The sequence below is a fragment of the Lepisosteus platostomus genome, chromosome 2, assembly GCF_059453375.1.
Source record: "Lepisosteus platostomus isolate fLepPlt1 chromosome 2, fLepPlt1.hap1, whole genome shotgun sequence".
Lineage (NCBI taxonomy): Eukaryota > Metazoa > Chordata > Actinopteri > Semionotiformes > Lepisosteidae > Lepisosteus > Lepisosteus platostomus.
Window position 1 is genome coordinate 12,532,005 of NC_142612.1, and position 25,164 is coordinate 12,557,168.

At 41.1% G+C, this 25,164-nt stretch overlaps 2 protein-coding genes and 1 long non-coding RNA gene across 3 annotated transcripts in view; 1 reads left to right on the forward strand and 2 right to left on the reverse strand.

Annotated features, from left to right (window-relative positions):
- Nucleotides 1-1,954: 1,954 nt before the first annotated feature.
- The window catches only part of cyfip1 (cytoplasmic FMR1 interacting protein 1), a 64,497-nt gene continuing 41,287 nt past the window's right edge, over nt 1,955-25,164 (reverse strand). The window contains exons 24-31 of the mRNA XM_088598496.1: nt 15,913-16,056; nt 14,802-14,892; nt 11,410-11,540; nt 7,067-7,139; nt 6,659-6,753; nt 5,486-5,724; nt 5,042-5,189; nt 1,955-4,583 (exon numbers count right to left, since the gene is read on the reverse strand). Of these exons, the coding sequence (XP_088454622.1) occupies nt 4,419-4,583; nt 5,042-5,189; nt 5,486-5,724; nt 6,659-6,753; nt 7,067-7,139; nt 11,410-11,540; nt 14,802-14,892; nt 15,913-16,056 (1,086 nt within the window). The 3' untranslated portion in view covers nt 1,955-4,418. The remainder of the gene's footprint in view (nt 4,584-5,041; nt 5,190-5,485; nt 5,725-6,658; nt 6,754-7,066; nt 7,140-11,409; nt 11,541-14,801; nt 14,893-15,912; nt 16,057-25,164) is intronic.
- Nucleotides 7,521-9,507, reverse strand: LOC148675934 (uncharacterized). The gene is made up of 2 exons (XR_015925212.1): nt 9,265-9,507; nt 7,521-9,183 (listed from the first exon to the last, which is right to left on the reverse strand). It is a non-coding gene; the product is annotated as an uncharacterized LOC148675934 (long non-coding RNA).
- On the forward strand, nt 17,157-24,595 carry fndc9 (fibronectin type III domain containing 9). The gene is made up of 2 exons (XM_088598532.1): nt 17,157-18,294; nt 21,309-24,595. The coding sequence occupies exon 2, from the start codon at nt 21,396-21,398 to the stop codon at nt 22,044-22,046; it is 651 nt and encodes a 216-aa protein (XP_088454658.1). The 5' UTR covers nt 17,157-18,294; nt 21,309-21,395; the 3' UTR covers nt 22,047-24,595.

Sequence of the window (25,164 nt, forward strand, 5' to 3'; positions counted from 1 at the left end):
AGAAATTAACTTCAGGCTGAACAGGGAAGGTTAGAGCAGCCAGATTGTGCAATCCCCAAATGGAAATTATCCCAGATACTGCAGGTGGCACGCCTACGTACTCTCACAAACAATGCTATGGGTTCTTTAATAACAAAGTAGTCAACAGCTTGGTTTAACGTCTCATTTTGTGGTAGCTTCTACATCATGGTGTTCCCAAGCACCAAACTAGAGCGCTAGTTTGTCAACTGTGGCCTAGAGGGAAGAGTGGCAAATACTGTTCCATGAGCACCATTTATAGCACCAACCTTGTTTTCCTTTAAGGTCTCGCAACCCAGTATTGACCAGGTACAATCTTCTTAGCTTTTGAAATCGGAGATCAGTCTCTTCAAATTAAGAAACATAGCTTTAGTTTTGAAACCTGGTGCAGAATTTGTTCATCCCATAACTCCTTGCACTGTATAGTCTTTTTCATCCCAAAGGCTAGGAGGTGGTAGGCCAGTTGTTCTGCATACCCAAAGAAATTACAACACCCATTACGGAGGGAATTTAGGAAGGGCAGGCTGTCCAAACCCAGCAGGATGACTGGAGCCTGGACACTGGGGTTAACACTTCTGCTTTTATGAAAAGCAGAATGGAATCTTTCATGAGGCGATCAGGATCTCGGTCTAACATCTCATCTGAAAGGCTTTATCCTTTCCACTGCGGTGGCAAAACGCATCACCTGATGCTGCTTCTCATTTGTTTTTACGTTTGTGTTAAGAAACCTGCCCCTGTTAGGGACAGAGTCATTCTATCCATCCCTCCAAGGTGGGAGTGGACACTGGACAGACTAATGTCCTGCACCATTTCAATGATCCTCAGCTCTCTACGGCATAGCAAAGGCTATGACGTTTGGTTCACAACTTCAGCTTAAAAAAAAAAAATAGGTGACTTCAGTGTGGTTGCTGAATGTGCTGCAATCAAATCCTCGATGGATCTTGAAAACATCGGTGTTACTTTTGACCACGTATGATCATTTTAAATGTGCATCTTCCAGCCACTTACATAACAAAAGGGAAAAGACCACTCTTCTGCCCGATATATCTGTAATATTGATAACATGCCTTAATTTAATCAAGATTAGACTATTTTATGCCTTACTGTACATACTAGAGTATCCTCGAAACAACTCAGTCTTCAGAATGTTAACGACTACTGCATCAGTACCTCCCAGTCTCCTGAGCATTAAAGTCTCAGTGCATTAGAGTGCATGTCATATCATGTATCATGTATTAGGCACTGAAAGATTTAGCTCTAGATTATCTTAAGGACATCTTACATGAGTGTAGCCCAAATCTAAACCTAAGGTCTGCTGAATCATGCTCTCTTATCTGGTACAGATCAGGATCCACACAATCAGCAAGAGTTTTCTCATGTGTTTTTTTAACTCATTCCCCAAATTCATCAGACACTCTGCAACTGTGAACTGTGAAAGATGATTTTTTTAAAATCATCTTGAAGACTAACGTTTTTGTCAAAGCTTATGATATATAAATTAAACACGATTTAATTTGCTAGTTTGCGGTTTGTTTTCCTTTTGCTTGTGTCGTTTTTTAAAAGATCATTTAATAAAATTGTATTATTATTATATATATTGGAATTCAGAACAATTTACAACTACTGTCAAGGAACTAACAGTATGACTAGCAATGGAGTATGAAAACACTAACACTTTCAAGTTCACAAGAAGGCTCATCAGGCTTCTTACAATACAGGCAACAGCACAGAAATATCCTATCTTGCTCAGTAACTGCACACTTCCCATGGGAAATTTCACTCAGCCACCCAGAATCCCTGGTCTGGGCCCAACCTGCACTCCCAGAAGGCAATACTTGTGAAAACTCTGTGGAAACGCAGACATTACCGACTGCTGTTTGCACTCTATTTCACTGGATCTGAAAACAGTTAAAGGATCACACCGTAAAGCAGGATAAAAAGCTCAGATCACCATTATTTTATTGAATTCAAATGCAGTTAAAACAATTCAAATAGAAACAAAGGCAATTTCTAGTTAAAAGGGAAAAAAAATCAAGTGAGTAAACTTGGTTTAGTTCTGTAATTCAGATTAAGGTTATATGATCAAGTCCTTTTTTAACCTAGCATGCAATTGTACTATTCCACAAAGTATTTTCTAAAGGCACTTTATTTGAGATTGACTACTCACACTTCACCACTACTAACCATTTTACCATTCACCCTGTTATAAAAACCCCTTGACTTCTTAGCTTACCCCTTTTTTATAAAATAAGGTATAAAATAACTAGTGCAGGAACAAAGGTGGCATTTTATATTTTCTGAATTCTGACCAAAATGTATTTACTTGGATATTTGCTTGAGAAAGGTAGAAAAAGTCATTGAATGCATTGTTAAAAGTAGAAAAATATTCAAGAAATACTGTTTTTTTTTTTACAAAATAAAACAACGGACCTCAGAGTACTTGGTAAACGTTATATTAATTTCTGGAATTGGAGATAGGCCTTTAATATATAATTTACATATATGATGGGTCTTCTTAAAATGACAAATGGCAAATTTTGCTTAATAAACTACTTATCTAGGTCACTGTTAGATGATGAAACCTGAAGAACCGAGTCAGAAGTGTAATTAACATGTGGTTTGCACACAAATGTAGGGCTGATGCCTTTATATGTGAAGTCGCTTGCATTTATTATTGCCCAGATCTTGATGACAAGCCATTTGGGTTTTTTAAGAAACACTGACTTATTGAAAGCCTCTATCTTACAAGCTGCTAAAAAGTCTCTGCATACAATGCAGTCAATTCCACCTGAAAAGTAAAATAAACCACATTTCTACCTTTTCAATTTTTTATCTTTCATAATTCCATTTTAAATGTCGAGGTTCTAATCCATTCTGAACAATTTTATTATACGCAGAAGCAGAGTTGTTAACTGTACGTGCCAAATGGGAAAAACAAAAGCCCGTCTTGAACGAATGACTCTGATGTACAAGTCAGTATGACTGGATGTCTCCTTGCCTATGTCTGATCTGTTGTCACTTACAATAAATGAGTGCCAATACTGTAGCAATGGTTTACTTCTTAACACTCAAAACAGGAACTTTCATTATTGCCACATCAGGACAGAATAATCTGGATTTAGCCTCTCGCACTCAGAAAAACAGACCTTTGACCAGCAAGTGCATGGCAAAGCCAGGCTGTCTGGAGCCCTGCCTGGTGACAGACCTTCACGATGTACAACACAGCTTGGACAACTCCGAGGCATGCAATTTCTCCCCTCAGAGCAGGCCCTCCTTAGGAGTGGTATGTCGGTTTTCGGCTCTGGTGGATGCCAAGACTAACCTTCAGTAAAACAAAGGTCATGCAAATTCCAGCAAACGTGGTACAAATACATCGGCGCAACTGCTCAAGTCGGTGTTTGACAAGCATCAAGCATTCAATACTCTAATTTTGTTATGAATTTCCAGCAGAACGGTGGGAACATTGCATCCCATGTGAAATTTGCACAGAAAAACCTAGATCAATTGCCGTTTAGCTTGAGAATCACAAATCAAAAAGGTTAACTGCAGATAATAAACCCCAACAACAAATTAGTGTCTTTGATGCTTAAAAATGGAAGAAACAATTAATAACAGATATGATTAAATTAAGACAGAACCTTTAAAAAGAGCTGAGCAAGAGCTGGTGGTTTCCCCATGTGCTGACAAAATGTATGAGTAATTAATCGCCAGTTGCTGTGTCAGAGGTTCAGCTTCCAGAAACTGAACTGAAAGAAAGCCCCTTTTTTAATTGCAAATGAGCAAGCAACAGAAATACCACCATCTGCCAGTGTCTGTCAATTTCACAGTTATGGAACAGGCTATAGTAAAAGCTGTTGTAAAATTTTGATTTAGGTTCAGCAATGTTACACTTATTTCTCAGCTATTTAGATTGTGAATACCTTCTCTGTTGAACGTATTGTATAAAAGTCAGAAAATATTCATGAAATGTGTTACTTCTGCCATGACCTGCTCGCGAAAAGTGAAATCTCCTCCGAGATAAGAATCCCCTGTAGTGACGAGCATTTTTGATTTCTGTCAACTGTAATTGCTGACACTGACTTTTTTTTGTTCTGATACAAGGGGAAACAAATTTGTTTATATCTTTCCAAAGCACTAAAAAGTAAGTATGGTTGCACAATACAAAAAACTCTTTATAATGCCTAAATATGACAATTTTGAATGGGCTATGAGCATTACTGTTTCTTATTTATTTCTTTAATAAGGCACAAGCGTTTGTGTACAGAATCCTCCTCAAAATACCCGACTTAAGGCCAGAATGACAGGCTTATGTTTTCAGCTCCTATTAAGCTGCAATGTCCGGACTCATCGCCAGTCAACTGACAAATGGCAGATGGCAGTGGCGACTGAAGTTGGAGACCTCAGTTGCTGGCCAGAGACTGGTGGATTGGCGGCTGGAAACAGCGAACGTGCTCCACTGGCGTGTTCTCCCCGTCCCCAGACTTCAGATACTTGTTTAGGATGGCAAAGATCTCATCGTTCAGCACCTGGAACTTGCGGATCCTGTCCACCATTTTCTTCAGAGGCTGAGAAGCAGAATTAACAGGCAATGAAAGAGGTCCTTCCCCTACTGTTGTTTCAGACGTGCAAGTCTATGCAGGGACACAGTGTGCTTTCTTAGAAAGTGCATTAAACCATAAGCAAAGTCAATACAAAAGTATAGCACTTGTTAACAACAATGCAGTGAAGGTGCTCTGCACCTTCATTGAGAACTTTAAGTCAGTCATGCATTCATGTGAATGTGTTCCTACTTTGTCAATTCACTGATTTTCAGTTTGGTCTACTAAAACTAGCTGTCACCACACAAGCTTTCTCTCTCAGCCCTAACAGCTCTCCTATAACCTGACAGCAGGTCCTGAACTGAAAAATTACTTGTGGGGGTATTTATGCTTCAGGCTAAAGAATCCTAGAAGACTGGGCTTTAGACTGAAGCACATCTATCTCCCAGAACCACTGCTTCCACCACCAGCCAGCGAACACTTACCACACTCTTGATGACTTCATCCTTGCCATCGTGCTTCTGCACCTTCAGCAGGTGGTAACAGAAATCCAGGATGTCAAATCTCCTCTGCTGCCCTAGCAGAGTGATGATCATACACCCAGCCCAGTGCAGCCCATCCCCAAAGCACTGCCTGCAAATAACAAGGCCACCTTAAGGACACGGCAGATGTTTTGCGCTAACCAAGCCCGCAACGCTCGTCTCGCTAACGGCGAGAAACTGATTCAGCTTTCAGAGCCGCCGCAAGTGGATGGTCTTGCACATCACGGAGCAGCTCGACTGAAGGACTTCAACTACACAGAACAGTGAGGATTCTTGAAAAGCACAATCCTTCATGCTTGCACAATGAGTCCCAATTTAATAAGAGGGATTTGTAATGTGCCACAATGGCTGGAGAGCAGCCTCAGGTAACAGCTGAGAGTAACTCACTCGACGGTGAACTCGTGGGCGCCCACGGGGATGCAGTACACGAACTGCATGGCGCTCCAGAGCCGGTGGAACTCCACACACTCGTCCACGTGCATCACGCCGTTGCTGGGCAGGGGCCCGCGCCAGATGAGGTCATCCAGGAAGCTGCGAACACGGGTCAGGATGACCTCGAACATGGACAAGCCGCAGCACAGCCTCTCCTTGGTCAGCAGGTCTCCTTCCCTGGCGATGGCGATTTGCTGGACGGGAGGAGGAAATGGGTCGTTACAGCACGAATCGCAGTTTTATACGTTTAACATTTTTTTGTTAGTTTTTCCTCAAATTTAGCCAAGACTAAAACATTTAAGTTACCATTGTGGCAAAGATCTAGCCACGTTGAAGCACAGCGGTAATACCGATGCCTGTATTAATACTAAGACTGTATTTGCAGAACCAAATCAGCCCAAAAACGTAGATGAATGTGAAAAACATTAAGGCCAAAATAAGATTTGAAACACACCCAATATCTGAAGCTGGGAGTGTATTTTAAAAATATTTTCTTTTATACCAGTAAAGCTCAGAACTGCCACTTTTTAATTAACACAGCTTAAAGGTTATTAGTCCTATACCACACAGTAAAGAACGTGATTTACTCTTCTGATAAACTCATCTCCGAGTTGCTCCACAGTGCCTAACAACATGCCAAAGTGTCAGATCACTCAATAATGCCCCAGGATTGCAGGTACTGGAGCAGCCCACATGGCTCCAGTGACATCTGGGACACCTGTCACTGAAACTGTGATGCCCACTTGGAGCATCCCAGTCACAGCCAGATAAAGACGTATGCTGTGCTTAAACAAGTGAAGTCAGAGCAATAACCTGTACTCTACACAAATACTTCACTGATCAAAAAGCTTAAGAGCTCAGAAAAGATGTCTCTAACTGCAACACCCTGGTCAACAGAGCTATTTGAAAGCTGTGATAAAAGGAAAGAGATTCTAACTGCAGAAAACACTACATACAAATACTAAGGCCACCGAGGCAAAACCAACATTTTGTACCCTGATAAGTGAGAGCGACTCGTGTCGGGTATTCTGATATTTAACATTAAAAGGGCCAACAAATTTAATATGCAAACTGATTTTTTTTTTTAAAGAAAAATGCAGAAATGCTTAAATATGAACTCTAACCTACCTGTGGGGTTCCCAAACGTTCTATCAGTGGAACAAGATGCAATGCTGTGTATTTTGTTTCCAGACGTTTCATCTTGGCATCCAGGCGCTCACCCTCTATAAAAAGAAAAAGAAGTCTGTAAATCAAAAGCAACAAACACTGTCCTTACTGCACCGTCAGCAAGGGGAACCAACAATATGTAAAATACTACATATACATTTATAATTACAATTATTCTTAGCTCCTACATCAACATGCTGCATTTTATGTATACAAGGACAAATACTCTTTTTAATACAGTAGGTAGGTCTGAAAACGGAAGCTTTCTTCCTTTACAGAATAAGAGAATTTAACTCCATTTTTTAGGCTTTATAGGCCAGTGGCTGTTAATATCGGTGGCGATTAATGCAGGCTGCAGGCAGGAGTCACCTTTCACATGGACCCTGGGAAGGATGTTCTGGAACGGAGCAGCATGCAGCAGGTCACACACTTCTTCCTGAGACTGAGAAGAGAGGAAAGGAAGTGAGGAGCCTGTGCAGGAAACTGGCACTCCTCCACCACAGAGCTGGGACAGTTCACAGAGTAACATGTCCAGCAATGCAATGGACTGTCCACAGCAAGGGAGCTCTCCAGAACCACAATTGCAAGTTTCAAGTTTGCTAATCATTTTTAAACTGGCAGCGGTGTAAGAATATAATTGCTAAACCAGTACACCACTGTGGTGACAATACATTGCGTCACAGGAGGTGTCATCCTTTGGATGAAAGGCAAACCTTAGCCACTAAAGATTCTGTGGCACTGTTTATAAGTAAGAGTTAATCTCTCCAGGCCAAATCCCACAATCGGGCCTCTCCAAAAGTCCTATTTAATTCATCTGGTGATGTTTTTCCCCCACTATGCCTGATCAGCTTTGTAATGGTGCCGCTGATGTCTCCCCTGGAGGATGCTGAAGTGGTCCCCTTCCTATCCAGAAAGCACTTCGGGATTCTCCGTGATGAAAAGTACTATACAAATGCAAGGAATTGTTGTAAAGAAAGAATGGAATGAAACTATAGAGTAGATGATGCATAACCTTATCCCAGTATAATACGATTGCTTTCAGATCTGCTGTCGCAAATTGCCCTCAATGAAACACACCACTTCAAGAGCCAGACCTCAATTAGTTTCTACCCTTAGTGAAAACGCAATCTGTCATCAAATTGACAAAGAAAAGCCTGAGGCTGAACTCCTTTCCTGATAACAGAGAACAAGAAATAGAGACCCTATTTCAACATAATTATGATAAGGAACCGACAGGAATAGTTGTGCAATCCCTTACCAACAGAAGATGGCACTGATGCACTTCTAATTAAAATGTTTCCAGAAGAAGTGTCACAAAACAACTCCAACTGGTTACTCGGCAGAACCTGTTCATTTACTGCTGCAAAAAAATATTTAAACTACGTTCACTAAATCTGAACATAAATACTGTTGATTCCAGAGAACATTTCAGAGATCCCCTTAATTTACCTTCTGCACATCTTACTTAATTAAATGGTATTGCAATGGACACAGGTTTTCACATCAGTCAAAAACACAAAGTTAAAACCAATTTACTGATCCTTAAGGTTTAAGGAGGAGAAACACAGGAAGTGTTTCTGCAGAAAGGTGGGAAACAAAAGTGCAGCTCTGCTTCTTAAGACGATTGAGTAGTCAGCACACTTCCTTTGAAGCTAAAACCAGAGTCAGATGAACTTGACTTGCTTTTATAGTGTGGGATTAAATTGAGACGATGTGGTGTGAGATGTCAAGGAGACAGGATTTTCTCTTTTGTTTTTCCCAGAAGTTAGGCAAGCACATTAGAGAGAGAACAGCCAACCTAAGCTCCTCAGCTCGGACTGTTACAAGGACATGTGCCCTGTGAGGTTTGCTCTTGGCACTGCTTGCAGTGGTCATAGTGGAGAATGACGCACTGTCCAGGTGGACACGGCTCATTTCCTGCCTGTGATCAGTCGGCTGGCTGAGTCATGAGGAACAAGGCAAACCACCATGTACGATGAGTCACTGGTCACTGGGAAAGACGTCAAAGAGGGCTTTATAACTAAAACCAAATCAGAAAAGCAGGACAATGTTTCATGCATTTCTCTCTCAACCTGGGCAGCGCGGTCCTAAAAAACAGCTCTAAAAATGAATACTATTTGTAACCTTCATTTCTTGTTTCAAGTTTTCCCAGATGTTAATCACCCACTTAAACGAGGCCCGCACTTCAAAAGGATTACACTGTATGTATTACCTTTATAATGAAAACTCATAAAACTGTCAAGTTATCAATAAATTACAATCAACCCCTGAGTCTGTAACTCATTCAGGCGCATTAATCGGAGGGAGGTGAGAATAGCTAACACCTCTTTAAAATTACAAACTTTCAGGGAGGATTCTGACATAGAAGCGCTCAGTCATAAACCCACAGCCGGTCTCTTCACAGCACAGGCTCCTCAGCTAAGCACTGAACTGAGCAGGATTAATACTGCAGGAGCACAGGGAGGGTAAAACTAACCTGTCGCACGCTGGTCTAATCCCTACTCACATTCCCTATTAGTGGGTGAGCAACTCAGCGCTTAGTGAATTCTGCTTCACCATAGGAAGACCCATTCAAACATATATATGCTAACAACGTTGTATATATACAGTTACATACTCGATATGTACACTCAAATGTACAGAAAAGTATGAAAGAAGGTATCCTTCAATATTACAGATGCCTTATATAATTTTGGATGTATAAAGTTCTTTTTATAGATTATGCAATCACTATGCCAGAATATTTTAGATCAGGATTCTTTAAATTCCTACACTTTCAATGTCATTTTTTGCATCAAGTCTAAGAGAGAAACAAAATGTTTTTTATTCAGACCAGATCCCGATCTAAAAAGGTTGGAGGATGTTTCGATGCTACCTGACAGCTGTTGTACTAAACAGTGTTCATTTTCAACAAACACGTTGTCTTATCTATAGACCTTCCAAAATAATTCCCTGTATTTAAAGCTGTAAAGTTTTTCTGCCAAAGAAAAGAGACAAATAAGCAACTGGAAAAATTACCAGATATAACAGATTAGCGGAAGAATAGGTCATGCTAAACAAAGGAGAGCTATTTAATTAAAATCGGGCATTCAGCCGAATTGGCCATAGCTCCATACATGTTATATTCCTTATAAAACAATTCCCCAAATTGACGAAGACTAAAACTACAGAAATTGTAGTGACTGCAGAGTAATCTCCCAATAATGTGAATGTGAAACGACTCCGTATAATGTTTATTCCACATGCAACTTAGTATAGCCAAAATCTATCGCTACATCTCTGGAAGACAAGAGGAAACCCAAGAAAATGCAGGGCTGTATGCAGAAGGCACTCCAACCTCACATCTTACACAGCACTACCACAATACTACCCACCCTCAAGGCAGTCAGGACTATAGGGTCCTTAATCCATCATTTTCTGTTAATCAGGTAGGAAAGCTTGTCTGGGCCTTTTCACCTCATTAGCTCTCCCTGTGAGCTTGTACATTACAGGGCTGTGCAGAAGCACTGAAAAAGTGGGGACACACTGGGTTTGGTGGAGCACAGAGTGGGTCTGGTAAGGGAGAGGCATAAATCCTGAAACCTGATGTACAAGAGGGTCTTAAAAACGTAATTGAGGCACAGAGCATCAAGGACAACACCACAGGAAACTGAAATTAGAGCAATGTTACAAACCAGAGGAAAAAAACAACAAGAGTGTGTGATTAATTACACAGAATTCTCAGGCTGGAGCTTTTGTGTAAAACTGTCATAAAAAAGGCAATAAACTGGCACTAATTCAACAGCCGCCGCTATAAAAACGAAAATGCTGCAAAAGAAAAAGAGATGGGTGTGTTGCCCTGGCAACCGGCATTTGGCAGGCATGACTGGCTGGATGATAAAATAATGCGTCCTTGTCGGGGAGCAGGTGAGCTGTTCAGGAGGAAGGCCCGGGCAATGCGGCATTTATATGCCAAGAAACACGCCAGGGCCAAGGAAAAATGTCAACATAACCCAACGTGGTCACTAGAGTTGACAATCAAAGAAAAACAAAATGTGTGAACAGGCCTGTTGTAACACAAATACTGAATGTGTGCTCGATTTTATATGGTATTAAAATACTAATGGGCACTAAAAATAAAAGATTAGGTGCATTTTAAAGTTGTTGCAACATATTAAGAATGTTAAATACTACACAATCTATTCACCTTGTGGACTACTGTAAATATGGTAATATAGATGCAAATCTTGTAATTCACATAATATATTTTGGGGGGAATGCATTATAATACATTTTAACACAATAGGTACAGTACGAACACTGCTTAATTTTCAGTATATTACCAAAAATAATTAGATGTGTGTCTGAAGAGTGTTCATTCCAAGTCAGCTCTTAACCTAACTCAACTCATTACTGGCTCAATAGGACCAATGAAAACACTTTCTTCCTATTCAGCTTTTCAAGTATTGGTGCTTTGAACAGAGACATGCCGGACCAGAAATGCCCACAAAATACCCACAAAACCAGCACATATAGTGGTCACCATTACTGGATCCAAATTGCTGTGGATTTCAGGACTCCAAAACTGAAGGTGAGGAAAAATCACATTTCACCTCCATGTGAAGCAGTGATGCAGTTAGTCATGGGAGAATATTAGACGAGGTTTCTGGGGGGGGGGGGGTGGTTTCAGAGCACAGTTCCCATTTGGAAGAAGAGCAACAAGGAAGACGTACCAGGCTCTGTTCGATGAGGAGACAGAAGAGGACAGCGTTCCCCACTTCTCGGAGGTTCTGGAAACACACAGTCTTCAGCTCAGCATACTCCACTATGTCTTTCAGCTGGTGATGGAAGAACTCCAGGATGCCTGGGAAAGAACAGGAGAGGAGGGTGACCAGAAAGCAGATACACAGACTCTTCAGCCTTATGAGTGCTTGGGTTAATCATAAGTACTTAGCAGTTCTCAGTAACAAGAAAAGTAACTTGATTTGGTAACTTGATTGCTAAGGTCCAGGTTTTTAAACTAATTTTCTAACCTGTATTTCAGTCCTTCATTCCCAATGCAGTCTCTTCACAATCCACTTATCACCACCCAACTGTGGCACCTATCATCTCAATGAGTCAATCAATTACTACAATTTACAGACATGAGCGTAGGGGTTGTTAGCAAGTGATGTCTATGGCTATTGAGTTACTCAAGGGGTTACTGCATCCAGTGGCATCACAAACAATTCAGCAATTAAATTCTCATCTGGAACAACGTAACATAATCCTGTTTTGCTTGGCCTGAAAAGACAAAAACGAACAAAATCTGAAAACGAGTGCGGTGACCAGTTGCAGTAGTGTATTAAAACTGTGAAAAAAATAGAATGAGTGCTTCTCAGGAAAAGAGACCAATGTCACTTAAAGTTCAGTGAAAGATGTGCTATGTTTGGCTGTTAAATTTAATCAATGCAACCATTATCAGTGGGTTTACTCATTCATCGTTCAAGGACTGACACTTCTTTCATTCTACATAGAACTGACAATAGCTGACAATTTCATTGGGCCTTTTATGTGAAGAATGGTTTTCGCTTTAATCCAAAATTCACCCTAACATGCTCCCCTGCTGTTATCTTTCGTATAGTGTACTTGTCCACCTTGGATTTTACATTCAGGTGTCACGGTGGTGCAATGGCTAGCATTGTTGCAGTCACAGGATGCAATGTAATGCCTGCTAAATATCTAACTCCACAAACTTGTCAGTTAGAGTAGAGATAACAGCAACTTTATTTTACTAATTTTAAATAGAACGACAATACACAGAAAGCAGAAAATACCACCAGCGTCTGCTCATGATTTTTTTTATTTCTCAAGGTATGTGACAGCATGTTTTAGAAAAAGTAGTCAGTTGTATTAAAACCCAACACTTGGAGGTAGGAAACGAATCCAAATAGCAGAGATCAACAGCAATACAGATAGGCTAAACTCACAAATGTGTGCAATGAGCTGTAGCTGCAGCAGCCCAGCCCCGCAGAACAGAAACTACTTTCAATTCGAGCAGTTATCAGAGAAGTACCTTAGAGGGATCTCTGAGACTCGCAGTGCGACTTGTTATTCACATCCAGCCTCAGAAAAAGATCTGTCACTAAGAACGCAGTCATTCAAGCGTTCAAAGCAATTATGAGAAACATTTTAACACCATTCTTGCCTTCCGACCAAAATACTTTCAGGCTCAGCTGATCCATTTTATAATATGCACATCCTGTTGACAGAACCTGTCTTCTCTCCCCCCTTCCCACTTATCAGGAGCACCTGCATTCAGGGGAGTAATGTGCTTGCATGCCTGTCACTCTGCAGAGCTGCAATCCAGTTAACAAGGGCCACACTCCAAAGCGAAGTGCACATGACATACACAGGCAGTATTTGGTTACTAAAGATTTTAATAAAGATGGAACAGTCAAGTAGGTTGTTAATAGCGTATGGAAATAAAAGCTGCCACCGAACCTACACACAAGCCTGAGAGGCCTGGGCTTGTAGAGAAAACGACATGCTTCATTTAAAAATGAAGCACCTGGGACTCCAGAGGAGCCCAATAGAGGTGCTGGGCCCAGGCACAGGATGAATGCTCTAATCCACATCATGAGCTCAAGTTTGGACCACACCGCTGGCCAAAAAACTCCCCATGTATCGATCTGAAATGTACACACTGCATTTCATTTCTTCATCTTGCTTTTATTACTTTGCAATAACAAAGTAATTTGTTCAGCTTTTTATTTAAAAGCGGCTGTGACTGTGATTCCACACACAGCAGTGGACTTTGCTCATGTACCAATAGGCTTGTCCGAGTCCTGAGCAGTGCAGTCCATGACAGCAGTGGACGTTACTTGTTTTCCCTCTACAGGTACTGGTTCGTAGCTGTGAGCAAAATGATCAGTAGTTTGTGACTTTAAATTCAGAGAATAAAAAGGCCAGTTACAGATTTAGAAAATGAAAACAAATTGGTCTAGTCGAACAAGTTATGTTTGTAGGTTCCATTACAATGAGCCTTAATAATTAATGAAATGAGAAGGGATCTAGAGAGAAAATCTAAAAGATGTATGTGAATGAATCCTCAATTACTGTTAATTCCTATTGTAGATACCGCAATTGTGCATCAATATTTTAAATATTTTATTGCTGCACTCCACGGTCTAAAGTTTTCATTTTCCATTTTAAAATCGTACTTTTAAAAGTATAAAGGTGAATGTGCAGTTGCTGATTGATGAAAAAGAACCTGGCAGTCAATTTGCAGGCACCAGGCTGTGCAAAATGTCCAGACACGGGCTGTGTGCCAAAGCCTGTTTTCTACTCCTACTACAAAAGCTGTGACGTCAGAACAATGCTATATTAAGCTCAAACCATAGAAGCTGGTAATTATTTTATAAAAACAGTTTGATAGCTTACTTGTGCTGTTTGCTAATGCACTAAATTTGCAAACAATGGAAACATGGATGAGCATAGTAACAGAAATATAAGACTGCGCAGTATGATTTAAAAATGTATCACATAAATGTAATCTATGTGAAATAGATTGGAAAGCCTCTCCTTTAAAACATCTAAGCTTTTTGTTAGAAATTAACAATTGTAGTTAAGATGTACATGAGATTAAGAGGGACCTTTGCTGGCTCTCCATGGCATTGCCTTGGGTCTCCCCCTTTAATAGATGTGTAAACGTTTTCATGGACACACACACACCCTTTTCCAACTGTATGAAAGACCACCTTGTCGAACAGATTAGGAGTAGCAACCACCTTTGGGCAAATACTAGACATCAGGTAGAGATCTTGCTGATAATCCAGATTCCCACTCAGCCCTGTGTTGCCACCCGCCTCACACACACACACACCATTCAGAACAGTTGGTAGATGCAATGGAGCCACATGTAACAGAAGTTTTTTTTAAAGTTCGCAGCCAGAAGGAAAATCCGTTTAAGTCAGAGCACTGAAAAAAAAAAAGAGTGATAACTACTATGGTGAAGAAGCAGTAGAGAAGCCATGAATGAATGTGTGGCGCTACACATCAATGCCATTGACCTCCCGGCTGCATCAGACCTGGCTCCCTACAGTGTGCGCCGACACTGCCCGGCGTGGCGCGAACACCGACTGACCTGGGGAGCCATACTCGTGGCGAGGGAGGCGGCAGATCTTAGGCATGACTTCCATCAGGGTCTTCACGTACTGCAGGATGGTTCCCTGTAGCTGTGAGGGAGAGAAGAGAAACTGGTAAACGGACATGGTTCAATCACAATCGTGTGGAATCGCTGCTTCAGAGCACAGCAAACACACTGGTTTTGTCTGCTGCTGCACTAAATATGAGCTGTAAGCATCCCGATACTTCATTCAAGAGCCATGATCAAGGCAACTGAGATATTTCCCCCGAAACTGTAGATTCTGTCAGACTGAGGACTTATATAAAGATATGAGTAACAAGGATAACTTATCTAAACTTAACATATTCACATGCGTGGCTCTTGACTAGAGATCATTATAGAATTATATAATCACAAAACAAGGACAATCATCTTCATGTCCACTTTTCTGTGAAACCCAAAGGTTACTGCATTCAATAAAATTTCAGTTTTACAGCAAATAGTAAGAAATTGAACAGCCCCAGAGGACCAAAAAATGCCATTGTCACATTCTTCAAAAAGTAATATGAACACAAAGAATAAAGAATGATACTAGAGCTATATCAGTATATAGTGTGACTACAAGCTAAGACGGTATCTGTACTCACACTATACGATGAACATGTTACAGGGACACTACAATAATGAAAACATAAAAATGATTTTTAGAGGAAATTAAAACTCTTATACATTTAAAATTTAAATCTACCATGATGCGTCAAATCAAGTTCTTTGATTAATTATTTCTTTGAATTCATTACTAAAAAACAGATTTCTTTGAGGTCTTTCTTTTAAATGTCAAGTGTTTCAGATATGTTCTAAGGTTTCTCCAGCAGCATTATAACTGGAGCGAAAGAAGCAAGTGGCCAAAGGTTTAAACTGACATTACACAGTACAGCAGTACTTCAAACTAATGTACTGCTTCATCTGCAACTGCAGGTACTCACACTAAACCAAGAGCCGGACATTTCTCTTTAGTAGGATGCAGCTATAACGGCAAATTAATGGGCTCTAAATTAAAGATTTTTCCTCCGCAACACCCACATTTCTGGCTGACAAAAGAAAGGTGTTGACAGTTATTTCCACTTACCAGACTCTTGACCACCTTCAGCAGCTCCTCCATCACCACGGCAATACCTTGGTAACCCAGGAGCCTGCAGATAGCCTTGAAATGAGGAGGCCCCACAAAGTTCCTGTAGAATCCAAAGATACTGCTGTATGCCAGATTCAGCGCCTGTGCAAAATAAAAAAAAAGTGTTCATCCAACGCGTTTATATAAAGCACTTGGCCTTGGTAAACACCAAACTTTATTTAATCCCAAAGGGAAGGCAATAGCATTTCTTCATAAAGAGTACACTCAAGAGTTTTTAGAAAAAACACAATCTTCTCTTTCAGCAATTTGTAGTGATTTGCAGCTCAAGAAAACTCTTCATCAAGCAACACAACAAATTAACATTTATATACTGTAATAGCTACTATATACCATTTGACTTTCCAAATAACTCATTTGGAACCTATCAGTTTCATAGCACATCTTAAGCATAGCAGGTTAATATCATAATCGTATTATGTCTATCCCAGTCTCTGTGGGTAACAAGTTCCATGTACTGGGGTATCATCCATCATAGCCTTTTCACACAGGGACAGTGACAGTTTGTGAAATACATTAAACAAGCACCAAACAATATTATATTTAAACAAACTCAAACTTGTACTCGGACTCCCTTTATATATCACAAAGACCCACATAAAGCTCTGATAACATTCAGTGGCAAAAACAATTCAGAAAACCTGAAAGGGGGGCAGTCTTTTTTTATGGAACTGTACCTTAGTTAGCCCTTCTTAAACTCTGTGATCTAGCAAATGTCACAAAGCTGTGCGATTTAAAGAAGCATAAATACTTTTTGTTGTGACAAGATAGCCTGCTTACTATGTATTGCCATGCTTTTCTACAACATTTACAGTAGTTGTAGCATTTGCTACAACTTCTTTCTTTAATATTTCTCCACTCTGCTCCTTTGTTTAATTTTTACCACAATAATTCTTGTTTCTTTAGTTTTGGTTACATAGTTTGTATTTGCTTTATTTTTTTAAGCTTTATGGTCAAAAGCTACAGTACCTCTGTTCAGTACAAAGGTTAAGCTGTTTGTGTCTACAGGGACATCTGCAATGGTGGTACTACCTGACATTATCCACATTAATAAAGGTTATTTTAGGTCAACTTTCTGACGACAAATGTACAGGGTACTGCAGCCATTTGAAACTTTTTACCACAAAAGTGCACTCACACATACAGGATGTGCACAAGTCATTGTTAAGAGACAGTAATGGATATTTATCTAGGTACAACAAACTGGATTTCCCAATTAGATGAAAACATTTAAAACGCATAACCAGAATTGAAGTCATTGCATTAGTGGCAATAGACTTTCTTTGCAAAATCGCAGACCAGCAACGTTTCTGGTCAAGAAACAGACACTGTGAAACTCCAATCTTTCCTTTAAAGCCGAGTGAAATGAGACCTATTCAGAAAGGAGAGTTGGTAAAGATGACAAGAGCACAAAAAAAAAAATAACGGTCCCTTATCCTCAGGATCCCAACTACAAATTGTTCTCCCCCCTGTGCTCTGGCAAAGCAGTACCACACTGTTAAAGCACGGACCACTAGACTCAAGAACAGCTGCTACCCTACTGCAGTGTGCATCCTCAACAGCTAACTGCAATGCCTCAGAATCGATGCCCCACAACATCTCCATTGTTCCTGCTGTGACTATTTCTTATGTTTGTAATGCACTGCCTGCACTGTGTGGTGCTGCCTGTTGTACTGTGCACGTCCCGGGAGATCAGGGCGAATAAGAATTCCAGTGTTCATGGACATATGGAATACACTCCTCCACGACCACTCTGCGGGCTCAGGCTCATGGAGGAGGACACTTGTCTGCCTGTGCTCGTCACAGCTGAAGAGAAGGGGCTGCGAGCGCCTGGTTTTCATGCTCTTGGCGGGCCGGGTCCTGCACCGCGCGAGACAGACGGGCTCGTACCGCAGAACAAAAGCCAGCAGGAGCGCTCTCGGCTGTCTCCGCGTGCTCCCGCCAGCGCCGCCGCTTCTCCTTTATTGCTGGCCTTTCATCTTTGCCGAGCAACGAGGCAGGACTTGCAAGCGCTGCTGCTCCTGGAGGCAGATGCTACAGAGCGACGGAGCGCCGCGACACGAGGGGACAAAAGACCGTTCAGGCTGCCAGCCCCCCCTTTCAGGCACTGGAAAGGTGGGAGCAAAGACGACAGGCGGGATCCCTCTCTAACAGAGGCACCGGGTGGGGAAGTGACTGGCAGCTGCTGGCCGTGAAGAAAAATCAACTCGGCAAATGAACTCCTTGAGAGCAGCAGTAGGCAGCATCGGGACGACCTCTCTGCTGAAGACGCACAGCTTCTTGTGCTAACCAGCTTGCCTCCTTTCCCCTCTGTGACAGCACGTAAGTCTACACGCTTTCCAATTCCCTCCGGGCATGATTTTAACTACAGATGCAGGTCTCTTCAGTAAAACTTAGAAAACCGGCAGAAGCCCACACTGTCAGCCAGGCAAGCTGAGAGGAGAAGAGGCTGTAAATACACACCTTGTATCAAACGGCTCGCTGTTAAAAAGCGAATGTAAAATCAGGGAGCAAAAAAGTCTTTGTAAGACTGGATTTTTTTTAATGAAAATGGTTCTTTTTGGCTGCTTTGAAGGATTTCCTTCAAAATAATGAAGCTAAAAAGGGGCTTAGGGAGAAGACATTTTTTAAACAAAAATCAGTTTTTGTCTAGTTGAAAAATGGAGCGTAGCTCCTTTCCGACTCCAACTCGTTCATTACAAGGGTTACTGTTTCCTGCTGTAAAATATCTCCAGTTATTCAGAACCTTCTTTTAAAATACATTTTAAGATTTAAATAATGGGAAATACATTCTAAACAGCTTGAAAGCCATTTTAACACACCGGATTGATAGTCTTAAGCTTTTTCTTTTGTTTTCACTTAAATCAGGGAATTTGGATCTGAAAAATAACAGATTGCACCAAAACAAAAATCTAAGTGATAGAATGGCTGAATTTCAATTGAATATAAAATAAACTGTAAAAAAGCAAAACCATAAACGACATTTTAAAAGGTATTTTAGTGCTGAGTGTTAGAGCTATGGAAAACTAATAACTAGATTACATGAATTACAGGAATATGACTAATTATCTAGAAAACTAATTTTAAGAACTAAAGAAACTCTACAAATGTCTGATTAATTAGTATTTTAATCACCCATATTAATGTAGTATATTAATAAGCAATATCAAGTTAATTCTGAAATCGAACGACTGGCTGCTCCAGGTATATACATAATACTCCTAACTGCATAATATACATAAAAGCTGAAACTCACCTCTTGACAGGACAAAGCACAAGGCTAAAGCTACATTGGAGTGGCTTACGAATCCAAATGTATTTAAATGGCCTAATCAAAGTCCTGACCTGGGTCCCACTGAGACACTGTGGAAAGAGTTTAAACACTGTTCTCACAAGTGATCACCAAGGAACCCGAGAGAGCTGGAGCAACTCTGCCAAGAAGAATGAGCTAAAACTGCACCAAGCTGGAGTACAAAGTTCGTTAAAACCAATGCAAAAAGACTTGCTGCTGTAATTGCTGTCAAATATTGATTGCACAGGTCTGAATACTTATGCAATAATTTTCCTTTAGGGCTTTCACTTTTAGTTTTTGCTGGCTTTTATTATAACTTACCAAGACATCTGTTGGTGCGGTAAATTTTTTAATAAAACACGTTTATAAATGTGTATTCCTCCCCCTTTAATTTTTCAAAATGCAACACCATGGGGAGGGTCTGAATACATTAAGGCACTGTAGAACACTAGTTTTTACATGAAAATGTTACCTAATACAGTCATAAATTAAAGTGCAAGAATGTCAACTGTCGTTCAAGTAGAAAGGGTTTTAAGCAAATAGCTAATACTGGCTCCTGGAATGGAAATCTCACACGATAAAAAGCACAAAAATTCCACTAGTCTGCAAATGAATGCTACTCTCCTATCAACAGACTGCCACCTAACATTTCCCCACCGCCAAATGTTAACACTCTTGAGGAGGTTTGCGAAATTAGCAGTGTTGACAATAAAAGAGGTCAAGTGAGAAAACTTGAACTCTTCAAAATTGAGGTCAGGTTTCTGAGCATAAATCCTCTGGAACAGACAATAATCCTGGAGAGTTCTTGTGACTGACCTTGCTGTTAGCACGGGAGAGGAGTTAGCATTCCTCCAAGAACAGTAAAGAGGAATAAGTAAAGAACAGGACATGCGAGTGCAAAGTGATCTCCATCAGCGTGTAGGTGGTTTAAAAAGCCTTGCTTCCCCCTTTTGTTTCAGTTCCTGTCCTCAGCAAAGGGCTCCCAGCAGCTGCAAGGCCTGGAAATTTCAGGAATCCCTGGCCAACACATTCCCATCCCACTAACTATTTGGTGGCACTCGGTGAAATGATTTATACAGCCTTATGTGTGGATTTCAATGTCCTGTAAGGCAACCATTTTATCACTGAACTGAAAGTCTTTCACTGAGCATGTGATGCATCTTTACATAAAACATCTCTCAGCATGCTGCAGTATTATTGTAGAATGGATTTAAAGAAAGGTACAATCAGTCCATATCATCATGTTTTTCCTAAAACGTTACTGTGACACAAGAAGCAAGAGAAAGAACTGACATACTGAGACAAAAATGAGTGATGTGAAAGGATTTAAAAATTAGATTAAATCAATGCCACATCAAAACATGGCAGCATTTATGGTAAAATAAATGTTGCAGACAATGCTGCAGCCTTGACAAATTGCAGGTAGCCTGCAAATGGAAAACCAGGCTTTTACAGAGTTGAAAAGGCTCTTGGAGTAATGAGTGGGGAACCTACAGGACTTGAAGGCACCTCAAAGACAACAGGTATTCACTGTGACAGGAAAGAGAACAATCACCTACAGCTGCACTCAGGATAAAAGGAACACGAACAAAGGGCGCTACAGATAAATGTTAGGCCTATTTCAGGCACAGCATTTTTTATCAGGGTTTAAATTGTTTATAATGAATTAAAATAATTTTAAGTTTCTCTACATTAAAAAAAAACCTTGATGACATTATGTCCAACAAATGCCTCTCACACAGATGGTTTGCCAGACTGCCACTAAGAGGTATTTAGCTATTAACAGATTTAAATTCCTTTTCATTCAGATAACCTGCCTGCTCTTATCTTTCCAAAAGGGTTATGTCAATAACAGAGCTGCTGAAATACCCTTTATGAAAGAACTTTAAATAGTGTAACAAGCAATAATTTTTCAAACAAGATGTTATACACACTTATTGTTGGCGTTACATACAGACACAACTGGGGGGACATTAGTTTAAAATCAAACCTTTAGGCAAACCCTTTTCTTGCTTCCAGTCCTAATGCTTATTGTTATTTACAGAAAATGGGTAAAAGCACTGAATCCCTTGGCAACGGAAGACTTTTTTAAACTTAACCTTCAAGACCTACGCTGACAAAGCAGGGAAAGATGGGAATCGCAATTCAAAACATCACATCCACCTCGGCCACCGTGACCTGGCCAGCTTTCCCAAGCTGCATAGACAGCTTCTACAGCGTCATGTACCACCCCAACTGGAACAGCCTCCTTACGGGCTACTCCAAAAAGAACTTCCTGAAGGAGGACCGAGTCCCGGCTGGCCAGACCTCCACGAGCTTGGGCAACCTGAGCCCGCAGACCACCTACATCCTGTGCGTGACCTGCCAGTCCGCCAACCCCTCCAGCGACCAGTGCCGGATCTTCAACACGCTGGGGCAGGACAGCACGGTGGCGGGCAGCGGGAGGAAGGAGCTGGCCATGGGGATCTGGCTGGCCAGCAGCATCCTCCTCCTCATCATCGCCGGCATCCTCCTGTATGGCTGCCTGCACACCTGGTGTCGCAAACGTCAGGACCACCCCGAACGGAGCTGTGCCCACCCAGGCCTGCCCCAGCCCGCCGACGAGGCTGAGGAAGACCAGTCCAGGCTGCATGGCCGCGGCCACAATGGTGAGGATGCCCAGCTGGCTACCATCATAGAAAACCCTTTCGCTTCAGCGGGGCCCCCTGCGATCAGCAGCCAAGATCACGAGCTGGTGCCCCTGGCGAGCCAAGGCACAGATATCCCATCGCAAAGGCCGTGAATATCTAGTTCTGTCCAAAGCCGGCTTATTTCCTTCTCGCCTCAGCTGCTACTCTGTCTCTTCAACCAACAATGGAGAGAAACAAACCTTCTTCTGTGTGCGATTATTTGTAGGTGTCTTGTTGTCAGGTGTTACTAAATATTTGAATGCCATTGCACCAACTACCTGCCTTCATGCCAATGGAAGAATATGTCGTTTTAAAACAAAGTGCAGTGGTAAAAAATGATCTTTTGAAAAGCTGAAAAAAAGTTTTATCTGCATCCGTGGAAAACGCTTTTCTTTTATTAGGTCCTTGAAATCAATGGGTCTGGAAAATCCCTATCTTCAAACAAAAGAATTTGTCTTCTTCCTCACAGTTTGCAAAATGTGTGGTTGTGCTTCTGTATCGCAGAACGTGCTTAACATTCTTAACTGTGCCAACTTGTTTTGTCAAGTGTCCCATTACAAACATTTTGGGGAACTGAACTGTTTTATTTGGCAATTTGAAAAAATGTTTCATTACAGAGTGTGGCTTTTTGTTCAGACTAAACCTGACTTCAAAATGCCTTTTACTTTCTCAGGAATCTGGCTTATTGTATGATACAATCTGTAATTACAGGGAAAAAAATCACTGAAATTTTCACAAGCTTTAATAGTAACAATACAAAGAATACCTATTTAAACTGAAGGACACAATATTCTCTCTTCCTCTTACAGAGGAATTCAGGCCTAATATTATTAACTATACACATTAAGCCCGTCTTCAATTAGACAAACAACAAATATAACAAGGCGAAACTCGAGGTCTTGAAAACTACACTTGACCAGTATCTCAATCAATGGAAACGCACATTTATTTTAATAACTATGGCAAATCACATTAATGGTCTTTTGGTTGTTACAAGGCACCTTTGTGAAGAAATCCTCTTTCTAGCCCTTCTGGAAGGCGGCGGGGAGGTGGGGTGGTAATTAACCCAATTCCACAAACTGTCAAATGTTCTGGAATTTTCCTGCAATAATTGAAGCCACACTTGCCGTATTTGAAAGTCTATCCTGTGAGATGTAATGCTAAAAGCTTGCAAGTTCTGCTTTTATACATATTAAACGATCATTCAGTGAAAATGCTACCTGTTCGTTTCTGGGGAATTTTTGGCGCTGAAGAAAGCCAAACAAATCTGCTCACAAACTTATTTGGTAATAAGAAATGTTTTCAACACCTGCCCTCGATTCTTTCAAGTCTGTACAGTACTTTAACATTTTCTCGGGAACATTTGCGGTTGCCAATTAATCACAAAGGAGTATGCCCAAAGAAACTAAGTCAATAAAACAAGAGTTTTCAATGCTGCTGTCTGACCGACTCACGAGCTGGCCCGAGACAACCGTCGTACAAAGCTGTTCCACAGAAGAGGGAGTGGGATGTCAGATGTTAGCAGTCAGTAGCTTTCTGTCACTTGAATAGAATAACAAACAGCCCCTGGCAAGGTCTGTTCAGCCCCGTCAGCCCTACACCACCCTAACAACTGACAACCACTGGGCTGCCAATTTGAAGTTTAACAATACAAAAGCCAAATGATATTGTAACGCTTACGGCCGACAGGCATTGTGTAAGAGCCGGCGTACCACAGCAGGTGACGTCACCGCCCTTCCCTATGATAGCAGGACTACAGCTACTGGGCTGTAGAGCGATCTCTCTTTGGCTCACCGGGCTGGGTCGCTGCAGAGAGACGCGGGAGTCCCGGGTTCGAGCCCCCGACGGTGGGGGGCCGACCTAAAGCGGCAAGGGCGCCCGCCTGAGCCCCCGTTGCGTTACAATATTATGATGCAATTCTATATGAAACACAATTGTGCTTTTTTTGAAGCATCAGGAAAATAAAGAATCCAGTAACGTCCTCATTCTATTTTACTCTTCTTGCTATCCTATTTGTTGCTAAACAGTAGTGCAAATGAATGATGGAAAGTATTTCAGGATATGTGCAGTACCTGTCCTTGATTGCTACAAATCAAGTTACCGATCAATATTTTAAAATAATGCAGTCTCTTCAAGAGGAGACAGTTTTTGATAACTGGAAATGAAAGTATGATGGCTCTATAAAATCCTGTTTCAGAAAGAACACTTAAAGATGGCAAAGGAGGAAAAGAAACACTGCATTGTTAAGACGCCTGAAAACACTTAACGCACTGCATTTTCCAACCCTGAAGAACTGAAACCAAAATGAGTCAGCATGGAAGTCAATGTCACCACTTGCAGCAATTCATGTACAAGAGTGAAAAAAGAGTGATCCGAAAAGGTCTTTCCTTCCCTGACATCAGGGTGAAGCCTAAGGGTAGGGCTTGAGGTTTTAGGTTAGGGGTTACGTTAGGGCTAAGGCTAAGATTAGCATTATTTTCAGCACCAGAGGGGCTCCAGTAAGTTCCAACAGTACTTTGAAATTATTTTAAGACCTTTCTGGGGGAACTTAAAACTACTTCATTAAGTTCAAAGGAGCTGTCAAAAAATGTCTGATGCTGTTACATCCTCATGTTTTCTGTACCTTGGCAACAAATCATAACCTTTCAAAAATAAAACATAAGGCATGTATAGCTTTCATGCTGATATTCACTCAAAAACCCCTCTCATTGCATTTTTTAGTTTCTTTTAATGAGTTGGAGTCTCATTAATTGGCGTTTCCCCCCAATACTTCTAAATCATCGGTGACCGTTTATGGAGACTTCAAAAAGAGCTAGTGCACTTGACATGGAAACTATTCTCTGAGGTGGACAGACGTACATGACAGGTAATTCATTAAATCATGGGTGACTGGGGCCTCAGGACACAGCTGTCCCAAATTCTGCAGTCACCCTTCAAGACCATACCAACAGCAGTACGTACAAGTGCTTAACACATAAGATCAAATACGACATGGCAGACGTTAAGATGCCTTTACACAAAGCCCAACATAGACACAAAAACTGCCTCTGAGCAAAAGCCTTTACATCACATTCGTGTTTTTAAGGTCCCAGTAGTTAATAGTTCTGAAAATGCATTCAAAACAGTCCCTCAGATTGAAACACCAACATTAAAATTCATTACTTTTTTTCTCCCACTATTTCATTTTTTTTTACTCTCTCACACCAAGACAGACAAAAATAGAGGGCTCTG